Source organism: Cupressus sempervirens, chromosome 5 (assembly GCF_028749045.1).
Source record: "Cupressus sempervirens isolate cs-2001-9-10 chromosome 5, ASM2874904v1, whole genome shotgun sequence".
In the NCBI taxonomy this organism is placed as follows: Eukaryota; Viridiplantae; Streptophyta; class Pinopsida; order Cupressales; family Cupressaceae; genus Cupressus; species Cupressus sempervirens.
Genome location: NC_143122.1, coordinates 315,854,735 through 315,876,390, shown reverse-complemented (window position 1 = coordinate 315,876,390; position 21,656 = coordinate 315,854,735). Strand labels below are relative to the sequence as shown.

The 21,656-nt window shown below is 35.4% G+C and overlaps 2 protein-coding genes across 3 annotated transcripts; both read right to left on the bottom strand.

The window, feature by feature from the left end:
• Nucleotides 1-7,118: 7,118 nt before the first annotated feature.
• LOC149555917 (ATP-dependent Clp protease ATP-binding subunit) lies at nucleotides 7,119-9,422 on the bottom strand. Of its 2 annotated transcripts, none has more exons than XM_089830010.1 (2): nucleotides 8,703-9,418; nucleotides 7,119-7,542 (listed from the first exon to the last, which is right to left on the bottom strand). In XM_089830010.1, exons 1-2 carry the CDS (start codon nucleotides 9,255-9,257, stop codon nucleotides 7,267-7,269), a joined length of 831 nt encoding a protein of 276 aa, XP_089686136.1. In that variant the 5' UTR covers nucleotides 9,258-9,418; the 3' UTR covers nucleotides 7,119-7,266. The 2 variants fall into 2 exon arrangements, with proteins under 2 accessions (XP_089686136.1, XP_089686137.1); XM_089830011.1 differs by having other exon boundaries at nucleotides 7,427-7,542; nucleotides 8,708-9,422.
• Nucleotides 9,423-16,094: 6,672 nt separating this feature from the next.
• Nucleotides 16,095-16,955, bottom strand: LOC149555916 (pentatricopeptide repeat-containing protein At1g11290, chloroplastic-like). The gene is made up of 3 exons (XM_089829626.1): nucleotides 16,661-16,955; nucleotides 16,336-16,563; nucleotides 16,095-16,264 (listed from the first exon to the last, which is right to left on the bottom strand). The coding sequence occupies exons 1-3, from the start codon at nucleotides 16,953-16,955 to the stop codon at nucleotides 16,095-16,097; spliced, it is 693 nt and encodes a 230-aa protein (XP_089685752.1).
• Nucleotides 16,956-21,656: the final 4,701 nt, after the last annotated feature.

The following is a 21,656-nucleotide window of genomic DNA, read 5'->3' as shown; positions in this document are numbered from 1 at the left end:
ATAGTGTTTAGGTTTTACCCAAAATTTCAATTTGAGAACTAGAACACTGAGAGTAGGCAAAGAGTTGAGAGACTATGTTCCATTTCTCAACCTAGAAGTCATAAATCGTAACCCATTTCTAAATCTCCAATATTTATTACTTGATAGAACTTAAACACTTAGATTGAAAATACAAGTACAATTTTACACAAAGAGCAAAAAAAAGGTCACTAAGTACAACTTGTAGAAATGTGCAACACCATTTTTGGTATTGACTTTTATTGCTTCCTTCTAAAGACACGCTTATGACACGCGTCTTCTTTCGATAGGCATTTGCAAATAGAGTTGAGAATTCCCCAAATTGGCCCAAAATACATCTTGGTTCATTGATCTATGTTGATCAAACTATGGTCAACACGTCATCTCATTGGTAGACTATAGTTCATGTAGATGTTGTGTCCCTCTAACATTTTCCATGTCATTAGTTACACATTGTCACCATTAGTGATTACTAGACACTTTTTAGAAGTATTTTACAAATTTTGGTTTTTATTGCCATGTAGCCCAAAATACACTCTATGTTATTGATCTTTAGTGATCTAATGGTTGTTGGGCCTTGGTATAAAGTTGTTTAATAGACAATGGGCCCCATGGTTACAATTATCTGAATTGAATATTATACATGTCACATTTTAAGAGGAGTTTGAAAACCTAACATGATACATGTCAAATGAAATACATAATATGAAAACTATTGTCTATGTTCAAATTAAGGATAACTGAAATTGTTAACCATTAATTTATAATAAAAAAATAAGTGTCACATAGTGACAAGTATATACCCCAATTATAACTTAATATTAAACATAATTTAATGAGGTATCATAGAACATAAGTTTTAGGGTATTAATTATAGAGAAACAAATTTTGTTGATTATAATTATAATATTACACATAATTTAATTAGATATAGTAGGAATGATATTATTAGAAGACAAAAATGTAACAATTAAATAAAAAATTATACAAAATATCATTTCATTTACAATACCAAAATTTATATAATAATAGATTTAATAGATATACTATTGTGTAATTATAATTATAATATATTTAAAAGATAAAAATTTAAAATAAAAAATTTGATAAGTTTAAAAGATAACATTATAATAATTTTAATGTATATATTTTTTAATTTATAATTTATTTAATATTGTCAAATAGTAATTGAATTAACATTTTAAAAGTAAATTAGAATTTTTTAATTATATAAATGTATTTTTTATTTATACAAGTAAAAAATTATTACAAATTCTAACACTGCAAAGTTAAAATGTATTTTAAAAAATGATTTCATATTGAATGTTTATGTTCAGATTTCATAAAGAATAAATTAAACATTGATTAGCATATTTTACGTCTATAAATTATCTGTATATTATATTTATATTTTAATATAACATGCAATCTTTATATATAATATATTAATAGATAAAATAGATTAATAATGTATACAAAAGCCTATAACACAATGGTAAATTGTGAGCCTCTCATTTGGGAGGTCTTGAGTTCAAATATACTCAAACTTAACAAATAACAATAATTAATCTAAATAAATAATAATAAATCTAGGCTTCGGTCGAATAATGCATCCATGAAAAATGGGTTATAATGTGCACAGTGCATCCTTAAAATCCACTCTATAAGACCCCAGATCTATTAGCAAATCACCTTCAACAAAAATAGTTTTTATGACTATGTAAATTAAATTATTTTAACATGATGATATTGAATTGTCACCAATGCTAATATATGACACATGCCTTCTTTCCAGGGGACATTTACAAAATGGGTTGAGTGTTCCCCAAATTGACCCAAAATACATCTAGGATTGTTGATGTATATTGATCAAATGATGGTCAACGCATTGCCTCATTGGTAGACTATAGTCCATGTAGATGTTGTGTGTCCCTCTAACATTTGCCAAGTCATTAGTTATGTGTCATTATCATTAGTAGATACTGGACACGTGTCAAGATTTTGAAAGTATTTTTGTGAATTTGGTTTTTATTTCCCCTGTGACCCGAAATACAACATACATCATTGATCTATTGTGATCTAATGGTTTTTGGGCCTTGATATATATAGTTGTTTGATAGAAAATGGGCCCCACAATTACAATTAATCTAAATTAAATATGATACATTTCACATTTTTGTTGGGTTATGATTTAATCTAATTCTCGTTATCAACTTAAGCCTGAAATACACCTTGAACCTTTGATTTTTTATCCAACCAATGAAGGCACCTTTTAGATATTTATTTTTATATATGTAAATTGTGTAGGGTAATTTGATGTAATATTACAGTAAACTTAATTTACAAAATTAAACTTTAAAAAAACTAACATTTACAGTAAATAGAAATTTTTAGAAGCCTTTAAAATATTGAACCTTTAAAGCCAAAACATTTAAGAACTACTATAGGTATGTACTATTATTGTACTAGAAAAAAAAATGTCAACAAGGGGTGACGAGCCCTAAGAAACCCTAGTGATTTTCCCCTACATCTTTGTAGAATTCTTCAAAAAGGATTAAGTCTAAGAATTCTTAAAGTTAGTTGTATTGACCCTCCTCCACTTCATCTAGAAAAGACTATTCATGGAGAAAATCACTGACAAATGCCCATTTCGTATGATGCTTCAACTGCCCAACATTTAGGCCCAACAAAAAAGGTGCAAGCATGGCCATATTTTGGCCTAAGAGGAGAAGTTTGGGGATTTCACTTGCCTGAGGGATCCCCACCCCTATTTTTGAAAAAACAACCTCAATATCATTTCCTAGGTAGCTTTCTTTGAAGGTCTTCCTCAGCAGCATCAAAATGTCCACATTTTCTCCTTTGAGGTCAAGGAGAGAGATCACAAATTGGGATGCAATATAAATGTTCACAAAGTGTTTGTCTACATTTCTCAAAAACTTGTGACCCAACACCATTTTAATAGCCTCGGGTATGAATGACTCACCCTTATTGCAAATTGACTGGAGGGTTTCATTAGAGAAGGTGCCTAAAAAGGCCTTCTTTTGGGCCTCCTCTAACTTGCATACAAGTCGAATTGGCGTGTTCATCTAAATTTACGCAAACAGAAAAATCAAATTACTTAGACAGAAATGAACTAAACCACACTAATTTTCTGCAAACTATTGGCTTGAACAAGATTTATCTACCAAAGTCCATAATAGTGACTTCTACGAGACTAGTGACTACCAAAGACAAATTAAGCAGTGACGAAGAAAGAAATTCAATTGTCTATATAAATAACCTCACCTGTCTGGCAATTTCATCCCCAACCCTATTCATTCCTATGCCCTTCCAATTAAATTGATTCAAATGATTAAATCTTTGGAAATATTTCCCATAAATGTAGAATTGTAATATATTCAGTACCAAAAAAGAAGTGATATGTGTGAAGTGGATGGAAGAGAGAATGTTACTAATAGTGATAAGACATTTACTTAATGTGCACTATAAGTGGAATAGGGTGAAGGGAGATGTGTTACCATTCCAAAGACTTGGAGAAGATTGAGGTTTCATTTGAGACATTCAACCCAAAATAGAACTTTAACCGCTGCTATATAATCATCAAAAGGTAGATGAATGTTAGGCACACATCGTGCTAATCAACAACATCATCCATTGTGATATCTCTTATCAATTCCTATTTTGCATTTTCTCACATGGCATGTAACAAGTATTAAAAAGTGGTTGTTCACCAATATAATTAATTTCTTTTACATTTATAGGCAACACATTTGCCAACACATTATATATCTTTTTCATCAAAGGGAAAAAAATCGCCTCATACATTATAGAGTTCTTCCATCAAAAGGTAAATATTTGCCTCATACATTATATATTTTCCCTCAAATTAATGCATTAATCGCCTTGATTTTATGGTATTCTACTACATGGTTAGAAAAAAATTGCCAATTTAAATAATTTTTCCCCCTACTTTGCAAAAATAATCAACAATAATTTTTTTCCCCTGAAATAATCTTAGATTCGCCAAGATATTATAAAATTTCCTGGGAGGGGATTTCTTAAAGTTATCCGTGGGTCACAGATTCAAATCTACTTGGCAGCGGGGGGATTGTTAAACTAACCACCAATGTAACCCTTTAGGATCTGTAACATGGGTTAGGATCTGTAACATGGCTTAACTGTCTTCTTTGTTCTATAAGTCCAATGGTTGTATCAGGCATTGGCAAGTTGATCTTTTGGTGCAATGGCAATCCTAGCTTGTAACACTAGCATCATAGGAGGGACCCAAATTAGTAAACACCTCATCTAGGAGAAACACAAGGTAGTTGAAGAAACTATTGCCAAGAAAGTTTTAAAACCTAAATTCAACATGAACACTCCAAAAAATGTTTGTACCAAAACCAATGTGTGAAATAAGGACATCTCCTATAAATGGGTCATCAGACACAACACCATCCACATGCCAACACTCCATAGAGACACTAGAAACAAAGGATCTAAGATTGTCCACCAATCTGCACAATAAAAGTCTAAAGAGCCATCTCCCACACAAGAATAGAAGCCATAAACAAGTCACAAAAGAATAGTCAAGCTCTAGCAACAACAACAACAGAGGTTGCTAATCAAATCACCTTCAACTAGTGAAAGCATCAACACCCTAAATAATCCTCAAGCATTTAAAGAACCCCATAATCCCTGGGGGGGATACCCTGTCATCCACTAAAATCACCTAAGGGTGAGTGACACAAAGAAGAGAGTTAAGGAAAAACACAAGTGTAACCATCCAAAGAGATTGCAAAAGAGTATTCCACCAAATAGAATAAGGAAACCAACTCCCGAATAAGGCCCATTCCAACCCAGTCAACATAGAGAACAAAAGGCCCAAGAAAAAACTAGAACCTAGTCCTCACACAAAATTGCCCCCTAAACACTGACCACGAGCCAAACATGCCCTTGTACAACCACCAAACAACCATTGAAAGGTGTTCTAGGAAAAGGTCTCCTACAAGTGGAACCACAAAGCACCAAGGAAAAACCCCATCCACAAATAAGTGACCACAACCTCCACACAAATGCACTACATGAGAAGTTTTGACCACAACCACCTCCCAAAATTACACAACCACTAGGATCATCATTTGTTTCCTTTGCCTCCCCTTTTGCATCTCCAAGTTCTATGTCACTCCTCTTTTTGCTCTTCATTAAATTGATATGTTTGTGTTGATTATTTATTAATTCCTTTCTCTATAGGTTATTGTTACTTTTTATTCGTTTCCAATGAAATCAAGGTGGCATCTCAAAAACCCAATTAAGTTCGAGTGACACTTCAAAAAACCTTAGGGAAGATTCACCAATTTTTAGAGTCTTCTTTGATCAATATTCTCAAACATATAAATAGCCAATATATTATAGATTCTAAATGCCATTACATAGAAAGTCATGTAATAAGTTGTTAAGCATGAAGTAAATTTGTTGATAATGACAAGTAGGAAACGGTGGGAGTTTTAGACCGAGATTTTTAAATTTTAAGTTTTTAAGGTCACTCTCAAGACAAGAACAACATAGTTCTAGTTTTGATGCATATAGTAGATATGTTGACTTGAGTTTGGATGTAAGCCTATAAATGATGTGTAAATGAAAATATATAAGAATGTCATAAATAGGGATAGAATAAGGCCAACTATACAAAAATAGGTGTAAATATAGTTGGAAAGAAGGGGAATAACAAATGTAAAATGATCCAAACTTAGCACAAAAGTATGCAATATGTTGATACATAAAGAAGATGACTCAAAAGTTTAATACCCTAACTTCATGTCTCTCAATTTTTAAGATAACCATCGAAAATTAAGATTACCTGTATGGAATGTAGGCAATGTATGTGGAAATCACCTTATCATGGATGAAATTCTCCCACAAATATTACATAAACTTAAGAAACAAAGCTAGTTGAATTTTTAAAAATATAATTGAGTTGTTTTCTTGGTAGAGTTTTATGAAATATGAAAAGTTATATATCATTGTTTTATGTTGGGATTTTCCTTTTTAAATTTTGGTTATATGATAAGTTCATATTAACTATGAATTATTTTTGTTCATTGTACTTATGAGACAATTTTTGTTGAGGTATTTGTATTGACTTTAAAGTAAAAATGATTGAAATCATATCTTTTTAATAGAGCTTCTTTAATAAGGTTGTTTATTTGAAGAGGCGTGTGATATCTGTTCTACTTTTATCAATATAAACATATTTGCACAACAATTCTCAAATATTGTATTATGTTTTTGCATGCATGTATATATGTATGTATACACATATATATTAGATAGGGCACACTAAATACAATTACATTCATTTTTTCTTAATTAAAAACATTAAATTTCTAATCTATAATACTAGATCGTACATGTTTTAAAATTGATCGTGCAAGCTTTTTTCCATTAACATTTTAGATCATACTTATGATCTATCATCAGAAAATAAAATCAAAAAAAAAAAAAACTTCTAAATTATAAACTATAAAATATGGTACAAAATAATAATAATAAATACTTATATAATGAAATCTTGAAAAATACATAATTTATATTTTGCTCAATATTATATATTTTTAAAAACATTTTATCAATATCTATCAAATTACACACCAAATTAGTATTTCCGTTAATAAATATAATCTGGCCCTTAATCGATAACCATACTGTAGATTTATAAATTTATTATCGTTTCCATTAACAAATATAATCTGACCCTTGATAAAGAAGCATTCTTATAAATTTATTAGTTTCAGAAGAAACAACATTGGACATAAAGGAAGAGAAAAATAGTTAAGCTTAAAAAAATTCATACAAGAAAAGACCATTTGCCCTCTTGAAATAAGTTGGAGAGCTATTACCTTGTAGGAGCATTATGATGCATCCAACTCAAATATTGTCACCAAAATATTTGATGAAACCAATTTTTTAATATAGTAGGACTCTGGGTAAATAATGTTAAGATTTAGATTAATTACAATTAACATTGCTGGATCATCTATAATTTTTTTAATTTATTTTTGACCAAAAGAAAGGTAGGGGAGAATAGATTGTAAGTCAACATATTGATACAAATAAATATATACAATTGAACTCGCAAATAATACATAGAAATATTTTCCTTTTCCAAACTCTCAATTTTTTGACAACCTTGGTTGAAAAGGGGCTACAATGTCTTATCCATGCATAATATGGTCTGTAGAATTGGGTGTGCTATAATGTAGTTGTGAGGAGGATTTTGGCAGACATGTCAGCAAGGCATTCAGTTGGAAGGTTAAGAAATGTATTAAGGAAAGAATCATTTATAGGAACAACAGTGGCCAATCCAACAAGCTTGCAACACCCTTCTGAATTCAGTCTCTCCCCTTTCCCCTTTCTCATTTTCCCTCTTACCTCTTCTGTTGTAAGAAGTGTTTCTACTTGCAGTGGAGGAGGTTTATATAGGGACAGCATTTGGAATAAGAAGTTTGCCTTGAAGTTCAACTCCACCTGCCAAGGGACCCAAAAACATATATCATCAGGGCTCATGAAAAATGTACTCTTCTTAGAAAGAATGTTTTTCATGAACTTAAATAATTTGACTCTTTTTTAAGAAAGAATTTCATCTTCAGATGGGCAATTTATGCCCCCTAAAAATGTCTATTAAAACAAACATATGAAGCAAATGGTGGCTGTGTGCAGTTGTTTTTTTTTTTTTCATTTGAAAAAAATATACAAAACATAAAAGTTTAGTTGATTTTTTTCTAGATTCAATTATATAAATTTTTGGTGTTAACATTTTGAATCAAATTTTATAATTCGTCATTAAAACATTGGAAAAGAAAGGAAAAATCTCAGCAATCAAATTCAGAAAATTCTTTGTAGATTGATGTGTCAATGGTAGAATGTAGAGACTCCAACATCAAACTTAACTTCAATTCTTCTACCACTCAAATTCATGATCCAAATAATTTAGAAAAATATAACTCTAATCATATTCATACACTAAAGCTAAAGACTAAGGATCATGTACATCTGAATGATAAACTTCTGACCGGCCCAATAAACTAATTTCACATTTAAGAATCTCATAATGGTGTTTGTATCATTATTATTATTGAATTGGGGTTCACCTCACCTCTATCAGTCCACGAAACCTTTGGACCGAGGAAGAATTCTTATGCTGAGAATTGTTCAATATATCAATGGCAAAATATAGGGCTTCCCAACATCAAACTTAACCACAATTCTTTCATTACTCAAATTCATGATTCTAATGAAATATAATCCTAATTATATATTCACCCACTAAAGATAAAGACTTCTGATAGATCGCATAAACTAATTTTACTTCTTAAAATTTTCAAAACAATATTTATTATCATTAACATTATCAAATTTTATGTTTCTGGATTCGATTGTGAGATTATTTTTGCATCAATTTTTCAATCTATCATCAGAATAAGAAAAAAAGAGCAACTCTTATCCTTATGAAGCTCTCTTTCTCTTAATCACATTCTCATGATGCTCTCTTATTCTGATGATAGACCCAAAATGTTGATGCAAAAATAATCCTACAGTCAATCCAAAAACATCAAATTTTATAGTTTCATATGCATTAAAGAATTTTTTTGGTTTTCATAATAACATAATTGTTGAATTGGGTGTACCTTGCCTGTAGCTTGGTCCATGAATCCTTGAAAGACTTGAGGAAGAATGGTTATGCTAAGTATTGGAGGCAGCGGAAGACCCAAGAACTTTGTAGTCTGATATGTCAATGGCGGAATGTACAGACTCCCAACATCAAACTTAACTTCAAATCTCCCCCCACTCAGATTCTGACCAACTCCATCCCCACCTCCTCCTTCAGCATTGTACTCAAAATCAGGATATCTGCCTATTCCCAGTCTGCACCCATTTAATGTTTGCAGCTTTACCCTAAAAACACTTTTTTCTTCTTCTTCTCTCCTTGTCATTCCACTTTCTTCAGCCTCTACAGCATGGGCAGAGGAATTGGCAATAATATCCCATTTATCAATTTTTCTGTTTCCTCTTATCTTTGTCTGGACGTTTGCTGCAAGAGATGTACCAATGAGTTTAGGGTTTTCATGTGGAGGTCGAGCAGATGTGTAATTTATTGAGAGGAGATGAGATCTGGTGTGGCTGGAGACTAGGGTATAATGAAGATGGCGACGGATGGAACACTGATTTCTGACCAATTTCATCTTTACAGACCGATTTAGCCCTACCCAAGAGCTGGGGCGTACGTTGTGCTTGGTGAATTCCTACTTTGATGAAATATCTGTCCTTGTGGACAAGATCATCTTATCCATGTAGAGATGGGGCGCCGTCTAAGGTGCCAAAAAAATGCACTTCTTATGAGTGTAGCACAAAATGCATTGGGAAGGGGTGCAAATAAGTTGTTTCCTAACCAACTCTGATGGGGCGCACAAAGCCAGTTATGATAAATTAGAAGTTAATTTCAAATTATTTACAATTTTTGAGAGAAATTTATTTGTTGAGATTCTTTTATAAAATGAAAGTTTTTAAGTTTTAAGATATTAATAGATATTAATATCAAATATTGTCATTTTAGTATGTTCTTTTTGTCAAAATGTCTAAAAAGACTACAAAAGAGTGGAGGATATTTGGGAACTAAGTTATATTTTATTTGTATATTACATGATGTTTTTAGATCTAAGGAATACATTTCTTTTAGTTATAGTTAGTCATCATCAACAATAACAACTTTGAAGTTACAACTATTAGTGAAGTATTTTAAAAAATATTGGATATTTTATCAACTACCATCACAATTATTGGAAAGTGCTTAACTAGAATGAAATAATTGAATAGATATCTAGACCCCATGCCACCACTATACAAATGATATACATGTTTATGTGAAGTCTGTGTTGGTTGTGAGCATGGATATCTATGTCTGGTTATGACGAGTTCTCCCAAAGTCTCCATCATCTCCTTTGCCACCTATTTTATTTTTTTCATTTCAGCATGTGCCTCAACCTCTTACTCTTTACCTCTTCAAAACAATGCATGTTGTTGTGGCGACACCAAAGAGAAATTGGCCTTCATCTTTTGGTTGTTCCTCCAAGACAAAACTAGTCGAGATCACATTTATTACCCTTATGCAAGCATTCCATATTTAAAGCCCTTCACACACTCTATCGTCCCATTACATGCCTCACTAGGTTGTTTAATAACAATGACATTCATTCTTCTCATTTAAAAATCATAAACTAGGCATTAACTCATCATTGCCAGTGTCATTTGAATATTGTGAAAATCTTCTCATTGAACTTCTCCAATTGCCAACCACCTATTTTGAAAATGTGTTTGTTACGTCACTTCCCAACCATTTCATATGTGTAATTTTAAATTCATGAAAACAAATTTATTTATTTTGAATAATTTGGATGGATTTTTGCAAATGTCATGCTTGCATTGCTCCCCCTATAATCGGTTGAACAATTACTAGGGAATCACCTTCCAAATGCAATTCTTTGGCCCACATCTTCCTTTCAAGCTTAATTACTTATAAGACTACCAATAGTTCTATCACATTATTCATTTTATCTTCAATTCTTCTAGCTTTCATTCTCAAAACACTACCTTTGCCATCCCTAGACACACACCTTATTCCACTAGGTCTTGGATTGTCTTTTAGACTCCATCAAAATTAATTTAAATCTACCCTTTTTCTAATTATTTCCATTTGATCACTTATGTCTGCTAATATTAAATAAACTATTAAAACAAAAAATTAACCTACAAAACTTTAAGAACTCCATCTTAAATGTTTGAAGTGTTATATCTTTGTGTAAATCTAGAACAAAATAATTAAAAATGCACATAATGTACTTGCCACATATATTAGTCAACTAATTAGATAAGTTTTTCAATTTATTCAATGGTTATCTTCTCTTGATAAGTATAGAAATATAAGCATTTTCTTTTCTTTTCTTTTCTATAATTCTTTCATGATTATGATCTCTATGAGCTTATTTCTCAAATTTGAGAGAAAATTTGTTGAAGTTTTAACATGATTTTTTTCTAATCATTTATAAAATTATATAAGAATTTTAATTATATAGAAATAATCATTAGGATGGAGTTGAGCGTTGCAACCAGGATGGCTAGGTTGAGCATGCCCTAGCCCACACTTCCTTGGCATTCTCTGTCTATTGCTTGCGGGGCTATGCGACATCCTTTGCTTCCGATTGTGGTTGGTTGCCGGTGAGTGGAGAGGGAGTGAGGCATGATTGCGGGGGCCGTTTTGGGGTTATTGGTGGAAGCTTAGGGATTGGTGATGGTTGGGGTTGGGCCTAGGGTGTGTGGCCTTTGCACTTTGGCTCTACATGGTGGATAGTTGCTTACCAAAGGTAAAGGGTTGTCGGGTTTTGGTTATAGGGATTCTTTGGGTTTTTGTCACGGGGCAACCGAAGATTCTCTCTTCTCAAACTTTATCCATTGATATGGAGGTGGTTGAATCCTCTCTATTGATGCAAATGGGGGACAAGGGCTAGGTTGATAATCTCCCAACTAGGGTTGATGCTTCTACTTCAAAGGGTATTATTTGAATCAAAAAGGTGAATGGGTGTCTAGAGAGATCAGATGATCGACCAGTATTGATTATTCAACCTAAGCAAATTTCAAATGATGTAGAATACTGGAGCAAGCATGTGCTCATTTGTAAGTTTTTGGGTCTTCGTCTCTCTCTTCATGTGTTGGAATCATGGGCGCATCAGATTTGGAATCCTAAGGGGGACATGGAGATTCTCCTGGTTGCCAATAGCTATTTTATGGTATTTTTTTTTAATATGACAAACAGGAATAAGGTGTTTGAAGGTGGTCCATATTTCTTTAACCGGGTGGGTCTCTTTATCAAACCTTGGCACATAGGATTTAATTCTACTAAGGAAATCCCCTCTCGGGTACCAATGTGGGTTCGTTTACCAAGGCTACCTCTGGAATTTTGAAGAGAGGATATTCTCCACTCAATTTCGATATTGCTTGGGAAACCTGTAGGTTCGGCTAAACAGACTCAAGGTTGTAAGGTAATATCTTATGCATGGATTTGTGTTGAGGTAGATCTTAATAATTCACTGCCAGACTCTACGGAAATTTGCTTGGGCCCTACCTCATGGGTTCAACAATTGGACTATGAAACCCTCCCTTTTAGATGCAGGATATGTCATGAGTATGGGCACTTACAACATAAGTGCCCTCGAAATAAATTTTCTCAACCATTGGTTTCTGTTGCATTGGCCCCTAAGGATGATAAGGTTAAGGCCCCTATGCTTGAGGATCTGCAGACAAGGAGGGATTTGTCCTAGTTAAGCCTTGCAATAAAGGAAAAGGGAAGAAGAGAACTTGGATGGACGAATAGAATGATGACACTTTTAATAGGTTTAATGTTCTAGATGAATTGGTGCAAGAGGAAAGCATACCAGTTGATGTGACATCATGGGGTGGATCTCAACAAGGGACCTAGGAGGAGGAGGTAAGGAATCTAGCCTAGTTACCAGAAGAGAAACAAGGTCAACAAATTCTTTTAGATGAGCCACTTCAGGGGAAGGATTGTTGTGTCCTTGTGGGGGGGGCAAAACCTGGGGGCAATTTAAATAACTCTGCTTCTACTCTCCTTGCCCAGAAGGGGATGCTAGATAACACAAAAGGTACCAGGGTTGCAACTACTTTAGGATTATAACAGGAGCCTTTTTTAAAAGGGTCCTCAGAGAAGCCATCCAAGAGCGGAAGGATGACTGACTATGAGAAGGTTAAGATGTTGGGGGAGGCATTAGTTAAGTCAAGGTTTGTGAAGCCCATTGATTCCCACTTCTCTCAACCTCCCAAATGATTATTCTCTCTTGGAATGTGAGGGGGTTGAACAACATCCTTAGACAAAAGGTTGTCTGTAGATTGATAGAGTCTCATTATCCAGATATTGTTTTCAAAACCAAGTTTATATTTGATGGTTTGGATAGCTATGGGCCAAAGTTGTGGCCCCATGGTAGCTAGTAGGGAGTGGGTGCTCAAGGTAGCTCTTGTGGAATTTCCTATCTTTGGAATCCAAGGAAAGTGACACCTTTGTGGTGGATTTCGAGTAGGTCATCTATCTCTTTGATTGCTTCCCACTTTGAGACTAGAGAAAGGTGCATGTTTTCTAATATTTATGCTCCTAATGATTTGGTGGGTAAATCTCTTATGTGGTCCTAAATTACCTTTGTTTGTTCCTTAGATCCTTCCCTCCTTGGATTGTGGTTGGGGATTTTAATGTTGTTACTAGCTTAGATGAAAAGAGAGGAGGGGTAGCTCGGTTGGGCTTCTTCAAATATGCTTAGAGATAATATCAGTTTTTTGAATCTCATAGATATTAAACCTGACAATGGTACTTTCACCTGGAATAATAGAAGGAGCGGGACTGAGGCTATTTGTGAAAGGCTAGATAGGTTATTAGTTTCTTACTAGTGGATGGATGTCGGATGGTCTACTAGATCAGATGTTCTTGATTGGAGAAGCTCTGATCATTGGCCTATTAAGCTTTTTGTCACTCCCTTCAAGGCTACTAAAAGTCCTTTCAAATTTCAGTTGATGTGGTCAAGAGATCACTTTTTACAGAATCTTATGATAGTATGGTGGCACGAGGGTAGACCTTCTCATGGTACTGCCATGTTCTCTTTCAAGAAGAGGCTTCAGCATGTGAAATTTAGGCTTAAAAGGTGGAACAAACAATGTTTTGGGAATCTGCAAGACCAAAAGCTAGTGGCTCAGTCTAGGTTGGACAATGTCACTCGCGAGATTAGGGACCAAGGAATGAATGTGGATTTAATTATTGTTGAGTCCTCAACACTGAGGGTGTTAGAGGAATGGGAGCTTCAGGAGGAAATCTTTTGGAAGGAAAAGTCTCGGGTGGATTGGCTTCAAGAGGGAGATAGGAACACTGCTTTCTTCCATAACATGGTTAAAGCCCACATGTTTGGTAATTCCATCTCCTCTCTCATCTCTGTTATTGGAGCACAACTCTCTTCCAAAGAGGATATTTCTCTAGAGGCCATCAATTACTTTTCCCAACTTTTTTTTAGGGAGGAACCGATTCCAATGTTGGAGGCAAGGACCATTTATATTGCATTTCCTATCTTGTTTCTAATGAAATGAATAGGAATCTCTTACAACCTATTTCGTTAGGTGAGATGGAGAAAGTGGTATTTGGCATGAAGAAAGGAAAAGCCCTCAGCCCAAATGGTTTTCCCATTGATTTTTTTCAAGAATTCTGGGAGATTATTAAATTTGAACTTCTTGAAGTGGTCTAGGAATCCCATAAGAACAAACAAATGCTCAAGTCTTTGAATGCTACCTTCTTGGCTCTTATACCCAAGATTGATGAGGCCAATGGTTTGGATCAATTCAAGCCTATTGCTTTGTGTAATGTTACTTACAAAATTATCACCAAATTAATTGCTGAAAGGATCAAGCCTTTTTTGGCTACTTTGATCTCTAAGGAGCAGGTAGGCTTTGTTGGCAATAGAAAGATCCTTGATGGGGTTGTAATTGCATCAAAGGTTATTCACTCTATGGCCACCTCCAAGCAAAAGGCCATGTTCATCAAGCTGGATTTGGCAAAAGCATATGACCAGGTAGGCTGGGATTTTTTGAGTAGAATGGTTCTAGCTTTTGGTTTTGACGTGGAATGAGTTGATTGGATTCTCAGTTGTGTTGCTTCTCCCTCCTTTTCTGTTCTTATAAATGGAGAACCTACTGAGCTATTTTCCGCTTCTCGGGGACTCCAACAAGGGGATCCTCTATCACCATATCTCTTTATCATTATGGCCGAGGGCTTGGGCAGATATATTAAATTTCAGGCTGAACAAGGGCTCATCCATGGGTGGAAATGGAATAATAATCTCCCAGCATACTCTCACCTCCAATTTGTGGATGACACTGGACTGATCGGCTTGGTTACAATCAATGAGGCAAGAAACTTTAGAAAGATTTTAGACACCTATCTGAAAGCTTCTGGGCATAAAATCAACGAAGGTAAGTCCTCCATTTATTTCTTTAATACTGCGCAACCTATCCAGCATAGGATTGCTAGGATTCTTAGGTTTTAGGTCGACTCTCTTCCTCTAATGTACCTTGGAGTACCCTTAGCTCTGGGAGCTCAACTGAAGGATTATTGGCAGGACCTTTTGGATAAATTCCATAGTAGGGTGAGCCACTGGACTAATAGGTGGCTCTCTTCCGCTAGAAGAGTTATTCTCCTGAAGACAGTGTTTCAAGTTGTTCCCATTTACAGGTGTTTTGTGCAAACTCCCCCTGCCGGTTTTATGAAAGAAATTGATGCTTTGTCTCGACAATTTCTTTGGTTAGGTAACCTTCTCTCTTCAAAGTGGAGCTTAGTCAATTGGGACACAGTTTGCTTGCCCAAGTTTGCTAGGGGGTTTGGTTCTTAGGTGTATGACTCTTGCTACCAAGGCTTTGGCTGCTAAGTTATACTAGAGGTGGTGCAATAATCAGGATCGGGATTGGGCCAAGATTCTTGCCCAAAAGTATTTTCTGGGAGTGGATTATCAGGATATCCCAAGACTTTCTCTAGTTGGGAAAGGTTCTTTTATTTGAGATACTCTTAAAAAGGGAGCATATCTTATCAAGGATGGCGTTTTCTGGATATGTAATGAGGGATCGTGTGCTTTGTTCTGACATGATTCGTGGGATGGCCATCCTCCCATTCTATCTAGTTATCCCCATTTTTAGCCTCTCTGCCATATCTTTACAGATGCAAGGTGACTAAGGTGGCACACTCCAAAATTGTCAAAAGGTGTGGCTTAGTGGATGTGGCTTGTTGGAAGGACCCATGGGAGTGGCCTTTAGGTGGTTCCATGGTGATTCGGGCTGAACTTGCTAACCTCCTCTTGGATAGGCTTTGCAGTTCTTCTAAAGACAAGGATATCCTTGTTTGGGGTCCAAGTCCTAAAGGAAAGTTCAATGTTGCCCAAGGTTATTCTTGGCTGGATAAACAATGGCATGGGTTAGCAGAAGTTTCATCAAACCATATTTCTATGAGGCATTTCTTTGAAAAGCTTCAAGGCTTCATCTAGAACACCATTTTGAATATATCCTGTAATCATTACATTCCATGAGACAACGTTTGGATTATCCAGTTTGTCAAATAAATCACATGCCTTCTTCATCATTTGACATTTTGCATACATGCCTATCAGGGCATTCACAACCGCAATGTGAAAAAAACCCATTTTTGATTATTTTTTTGATGGATTTCCATACCCTGTTCCAAAGCTCCAAGTTTGGCACAAGCTGGGAGGATGCTGGCAAATGTCGTCGAGTTTGGCAAGTGTACCAATTCCATGTGCTTAAAAACTTCTAAGGCTTTGTCACCGTAACCATTTTGTGCATATCCTCCGATCATTGTATTCCATGAAACCACATCATGTTGAGGCATTTTGTCTAACAATTTCTGTGCCATCTGCACTAGTCCACATTTTCCATACATGTCTATCAACACATTCACAATTACTATATGAGAAAAATCCGCTTTCGATTATTTCTTGATGGATCTCCATGCCCAGATCCAAAGCTCCCATTTTGGTACATGCTGGGATTATGGTAGCGAAGGTTGCAGAGTTTGGCTTTATACCTACCAATCGCATCTGTTTAAAAAGCTCCGAGGCAATCTCAACAAGTCCATTTTGCACATATCCAACAACGATTGCAGTCCACGACACCACATTTCGTTGAGGCATTTTGTCAAACAATTCTCGTGCCTTGTCTATGTTTCCACACTTTGCAGACAAACCCATCACAGCAGTCATAACAAAAACATTTGATCCAAGTCCGCTCTCCATTATTTTCTGATGGATCTCCATACCCTGTTCCAAAGCACCCATTTAGTAAATCTTGCCTGTAGCTTGGTCCATGAATCCTTGAAAGGCTTGAGGAAGAATGGTTATGCTAAGTAGTGGAGGCAGAGGAAAACCCCAGAACTTTGTAGTCTGATATGTCAATGGTGGAATGTAGAGACTCCCTACGTCAAACTAAAATTCAAATCTTCCCCCACTCAAATTCTGACCAACTCCTCCTTCAGCATTGTACTCAAAATCAGAAATATCTGCCTATGTCCAGTTTGTACCCATTTAATGTTTGCAGCTTTACCCTAAAACCCGTTGTTAATTCTTCTTCTCTCCTTTTCATTCCACTTTCTTCAGCATGCACAGCACGGGCAGAGGAATTGGCAATAATATCCCATTTATCTATTTTTCTGTTTCCTCTTATCTTTGTCTGGACGTTTGCTGCAAGAGATGTACCAATGAGTTTAGGGTTTTCATGTGGAGGTCTACCAAATCTGTGATTTATTGAGAGGAGATGAGATCTGGTCTGGCTGGGGAGTGGGCCATAATGAAGAGGGCGACTGAATGAACATTGATTTCTGCCTAATTTCATCTTTCCAGATCGATTTAGCCCTACCCAAGAGCTGTCGTGTACGTGCTTGGGGAATTCCTACTTTGATGAAATATTTGATCTTGTGGACGAGACTATCTTATCTAGCTACGGATGGCACTCATAAGCATAAGGCTAGTTATGATATATTTAAGTTAATTTCAAACATTTATAATTTTTTACAATCATTAGCTTTTGAATTATATTGTGCATAGACAAATTGATAATATTAGAAAAAGAATTATAAACAACAAAATTACAAATAAAATAATAATAATAATAATAGATAATGTTTTTGAATTAAAAAGCAACCAAAATAAGGGGGTTGGCCCATTAAACAGTCAAATTGGTGAACCACTAGTAGATCACACCAACCAAAATTACCCCCTACCACTTTTAACACAAAAACATTGTTCGGAATCACAACTAAAAGAGTATCAACAAGCATAACACAACTACTACCTGTACTAGAACTTATAAAAATAAGAACTTTTAAAATAATAAAAGAATAATGTTAGTACTAATGATTGATAAAGACACTAAAAAGATAAAATTAAGGAGAAAAATAATACTAGTCGTAGCTTAAAAGATAAAAAACATACGTGACCCTAATGTAAAAGTAAGAAATAAAAATAAAACTAGAAGAAAGAAATTAAATATATAGATTTTGTGCATGTATATGAATGTGTTTATGTTTGTATATATATGAAATCTCTCTCTCTCTCTCTCTCTCTCTGGGGGTGGGGGGGTGTAATTAATGGACACATGCGCCCACATATGTATAAGCAAAAAATGCTCCAAAAAAAAATTTTAAAGGTGGAAAACTTACAAGAACATAAAATTACAAGTGTGTGTGTGTATGTGTTCACATGCGCAAGTGTACCCAAAATTGAGGATGAGACAAACCCAAACACGTGGAAGGGCACCCATAAGGAAGTTAGACAACGCCGGGGGGGGGGGGGGGGGAGATTAAAAAGGGAGAACAAGGACCAGGAAGGGAGAGAAGGGGAAGGGGATGAACAAACAAGAAACAAAAGACAACGAGGTAGGGATTTGAAGGGGGGGGGGGGGAGGTCCAAGGAAAGGAGGGTGGGGCGGGTGAGCATGGGAAGAAGGAGAGACAAGAAAGAGGAACCAACATAAGGACGAGGAGCATTGTCATGAACAGATACCAAAGGTTGCTAGGAAGAGCTTAAGGTCCAACCATTGTCACTATTAATATTGATAGGGTGATTGTTGATCTCAATGGCTTCTTTAAGCATCTTTTTGAAAAAAAGTTATCCTCTTTGAAAAGGATTTGTGTCTTCTCCAAATAGACATGATGTTTGGTGGCAAATGAATGCTCGACTAAAGTGGATTTGTGGACCCTATCATGCTTTATGTCAGCATTGTGTTCTTTGATCTGGGTGTTAAAAGAGCGACTTGTTTCGCCAATATAGGGGTGTCACAAGAGCAAACCACCTTGTAGACTCTTGAGTTTGAAAAAATGTCTTTGAAATCTTTGAGAAGAGGAACCCCATTTCTCAATCTAGAAAGGAGTTTGAAAGAAACACGCAACCCTTTCTTGGAAAGGATATTGGACAACTTTTGGGAGATATTATCCATAAAAGGGAGAGAAGCATCCAAAACCTACAGGGGAGGGGAAGTTTTAGGATTAGAGGAGAAAAGGTGGAAGGACTTGACTTGACAAAGGGTCCTAGAAATTTTCTTATGCAAATAACCATTCAACCTAAAGACACGGTGAAGATGATTGAGCTCAAGATCTAAGGTATCATCATCACAAATTCTCAAAGCTCTCAAGGCAAGAGTCTTAAGGCTACCAAATTTTTGGCTAGGGTGGTGGTGGGAAGAAGAGTGGAGGTATAAGTCAGTGTGAGTAGCTTTTGGAAAACCTAATGATCGAGGGAACCATCTGGTTTCTTGATGAGAAGAACATCTATTGGTTATCTGACTTGAGCTCAAAGGTGCAGGAAATGCAAGGGGTGATTTTATTGATGTGCTTGTGGAACTCTTCTAATTTTTCAAGCCTGTGATGCCAACAAATATTTGTGTCATCTATATGTACCGTTTCCACCATTTAGGCTTGAGAGGGAATGATTGAAGGGCTAACTCCTCAACATGTTCCATATAAAGGTTGGTGATGATGGGGGAAAGAGGGGAGCCCACAAACACACCATATATTTGTTTATAAATGACATTGGAAGGAAGAAAGTGTAGATCTCAAGCACAACTCCTCCAAATTAGCACTCTCCACACTAATTTTATGTTTCAAAATCTCAATAGAAGTAGGGAGTTAGGTCTTAGTGAAGAGGAAGAATACATCAAAACTCACTAAGATTTCACTGCTCTCAAGTTTAGCATCCTTGATAATTAGATGAAGTGGTTCAATTCCTTGACAAAGGATTTTAAATTTCCCACTATGGGGAAAATCAATTTGGTGAGATAGGAGGCCAAAGAGTAGGTGGGAGAGCCCAAGGTGTTGACAATGGACCTTAAAGGGGTGCCCAATTTGTGAATTTTTGGAACACCATAGATCTGAGAGGTGACTTCTTTGGATGGAATCAATCTTCTCTTGGTGTCATCATCAAAGGAAGGGGTAACTACAATCGCTCTGAATTTTTTCAATATTTTTGAACATGAGCTGTGAGACGAGGGTTTTTAGCTATTGGGATTAGATAGAAGGTTAAGCATTTTGGAGACATAGTCTTTCTTGTTCATAATGATTGAGGCGTCACCTTTGTCATATTTGGTAATTACCAGGTCATAGTACTATTATTTGTATTTTTTGTTTTACTCTATACTTGTGTCTTTTAATTTTCTTTTTAGTTCTCTCTTGATTAGAATGTCCACTTGGCCTATCCCTTATTATATATCCTACATTTGGCGTTGTCTGCATCATATCTTATCTATTATGCATCTCTTTCTTTCATGCATCTTGATAATGTATTTGGTGTCAAGGAGGCACAAGGAGAAGGTGATTTAAAAGCTAATAATGTCTTTGAAGTTAGGAAGTAGAGAGATGGATGAGACAATGAATTTGATGGATACAGGTGCAACAAAGGTAGATTTATTAGGTGTTTAACAAAGTGACAAGTTGGGAGGATGGGATGTTCAAACTTATGAAACCACAAGAGTGGAGGAGAAGGTAAGTGATCTTACTAAGGATATGACCAGTGACGCAAATTCAAATCTAGTAAGGCTTTGGCTCTAAATCCATCTGAAAAGGAGATGAAAAATTGGCTAACATTATTCTAATTTAGGTCACAAATGATAAGTTGAATGAGATAATTTAAGAGTAGTTGAGGGCGAGAATCTTAGTGACAATGAGGGAGGAATGTAGGAGGAACAAAATAATAGAGTGGAGGAAGACAATGACATTACATGAGAAATAGATCTCTTTAATTCCTCAAATATGGAAAAGAATGGAAATGGGGACTCGTCATTACCTATCTTCTTGTTGAGGTAAGTAATCTATTTATCCCTAAAGGATCTAGTAAGAAGAAAGTATTGCTGTTATGTAGAGCCTAATTAGACTTGGAGGTTAATTTTTTCCACATTGTTAGATGTGGTTTTCCCCTAGATTCATTCTATGGGGGTTTAGGGGAAGCACCCCTTGTGGCGAAAAATGGCTTTATGATAATGGAAGGCATTGGGAGCTATTTTCTTATTAGATGACATATTCTAGCCCTAATTTGTAAGACACAACTCTCATATAAAATGTCTTAGGGTTAGGGATTTTATGATGTATGATGAAATTGTAGCTTCTTACAACAGTATTGAGTTGCAAGGGATTTTATGTTATAATTAGGCTTGTTGTTTGGTGGATGTAACCTAGGGATTGGGTGAACCTCATTAAATATGTGTGTCTTGTGTTCTCTTGTGTATGCTTTATTCCTTTGTGATATTGGTTATATTTGCATGCAATTATTATTTTTGTCTCTCTATTCCTAACAAGGGGTAGGCCACTAAAGAGTAAACAATTAAATAGGAAATCATTGCATAAATTCATATTGTCCTTAACTTTGAGATGAGACCTAGAAAGTTGAAGGAAATGGTTTTTTCCTTGATTCTCAAGAAAATATTTATGTGTAGAAGGGCCATTATCTCTCTGAGGGACCAATGAAACTTATATCCTAGAATGTTAGGGACAT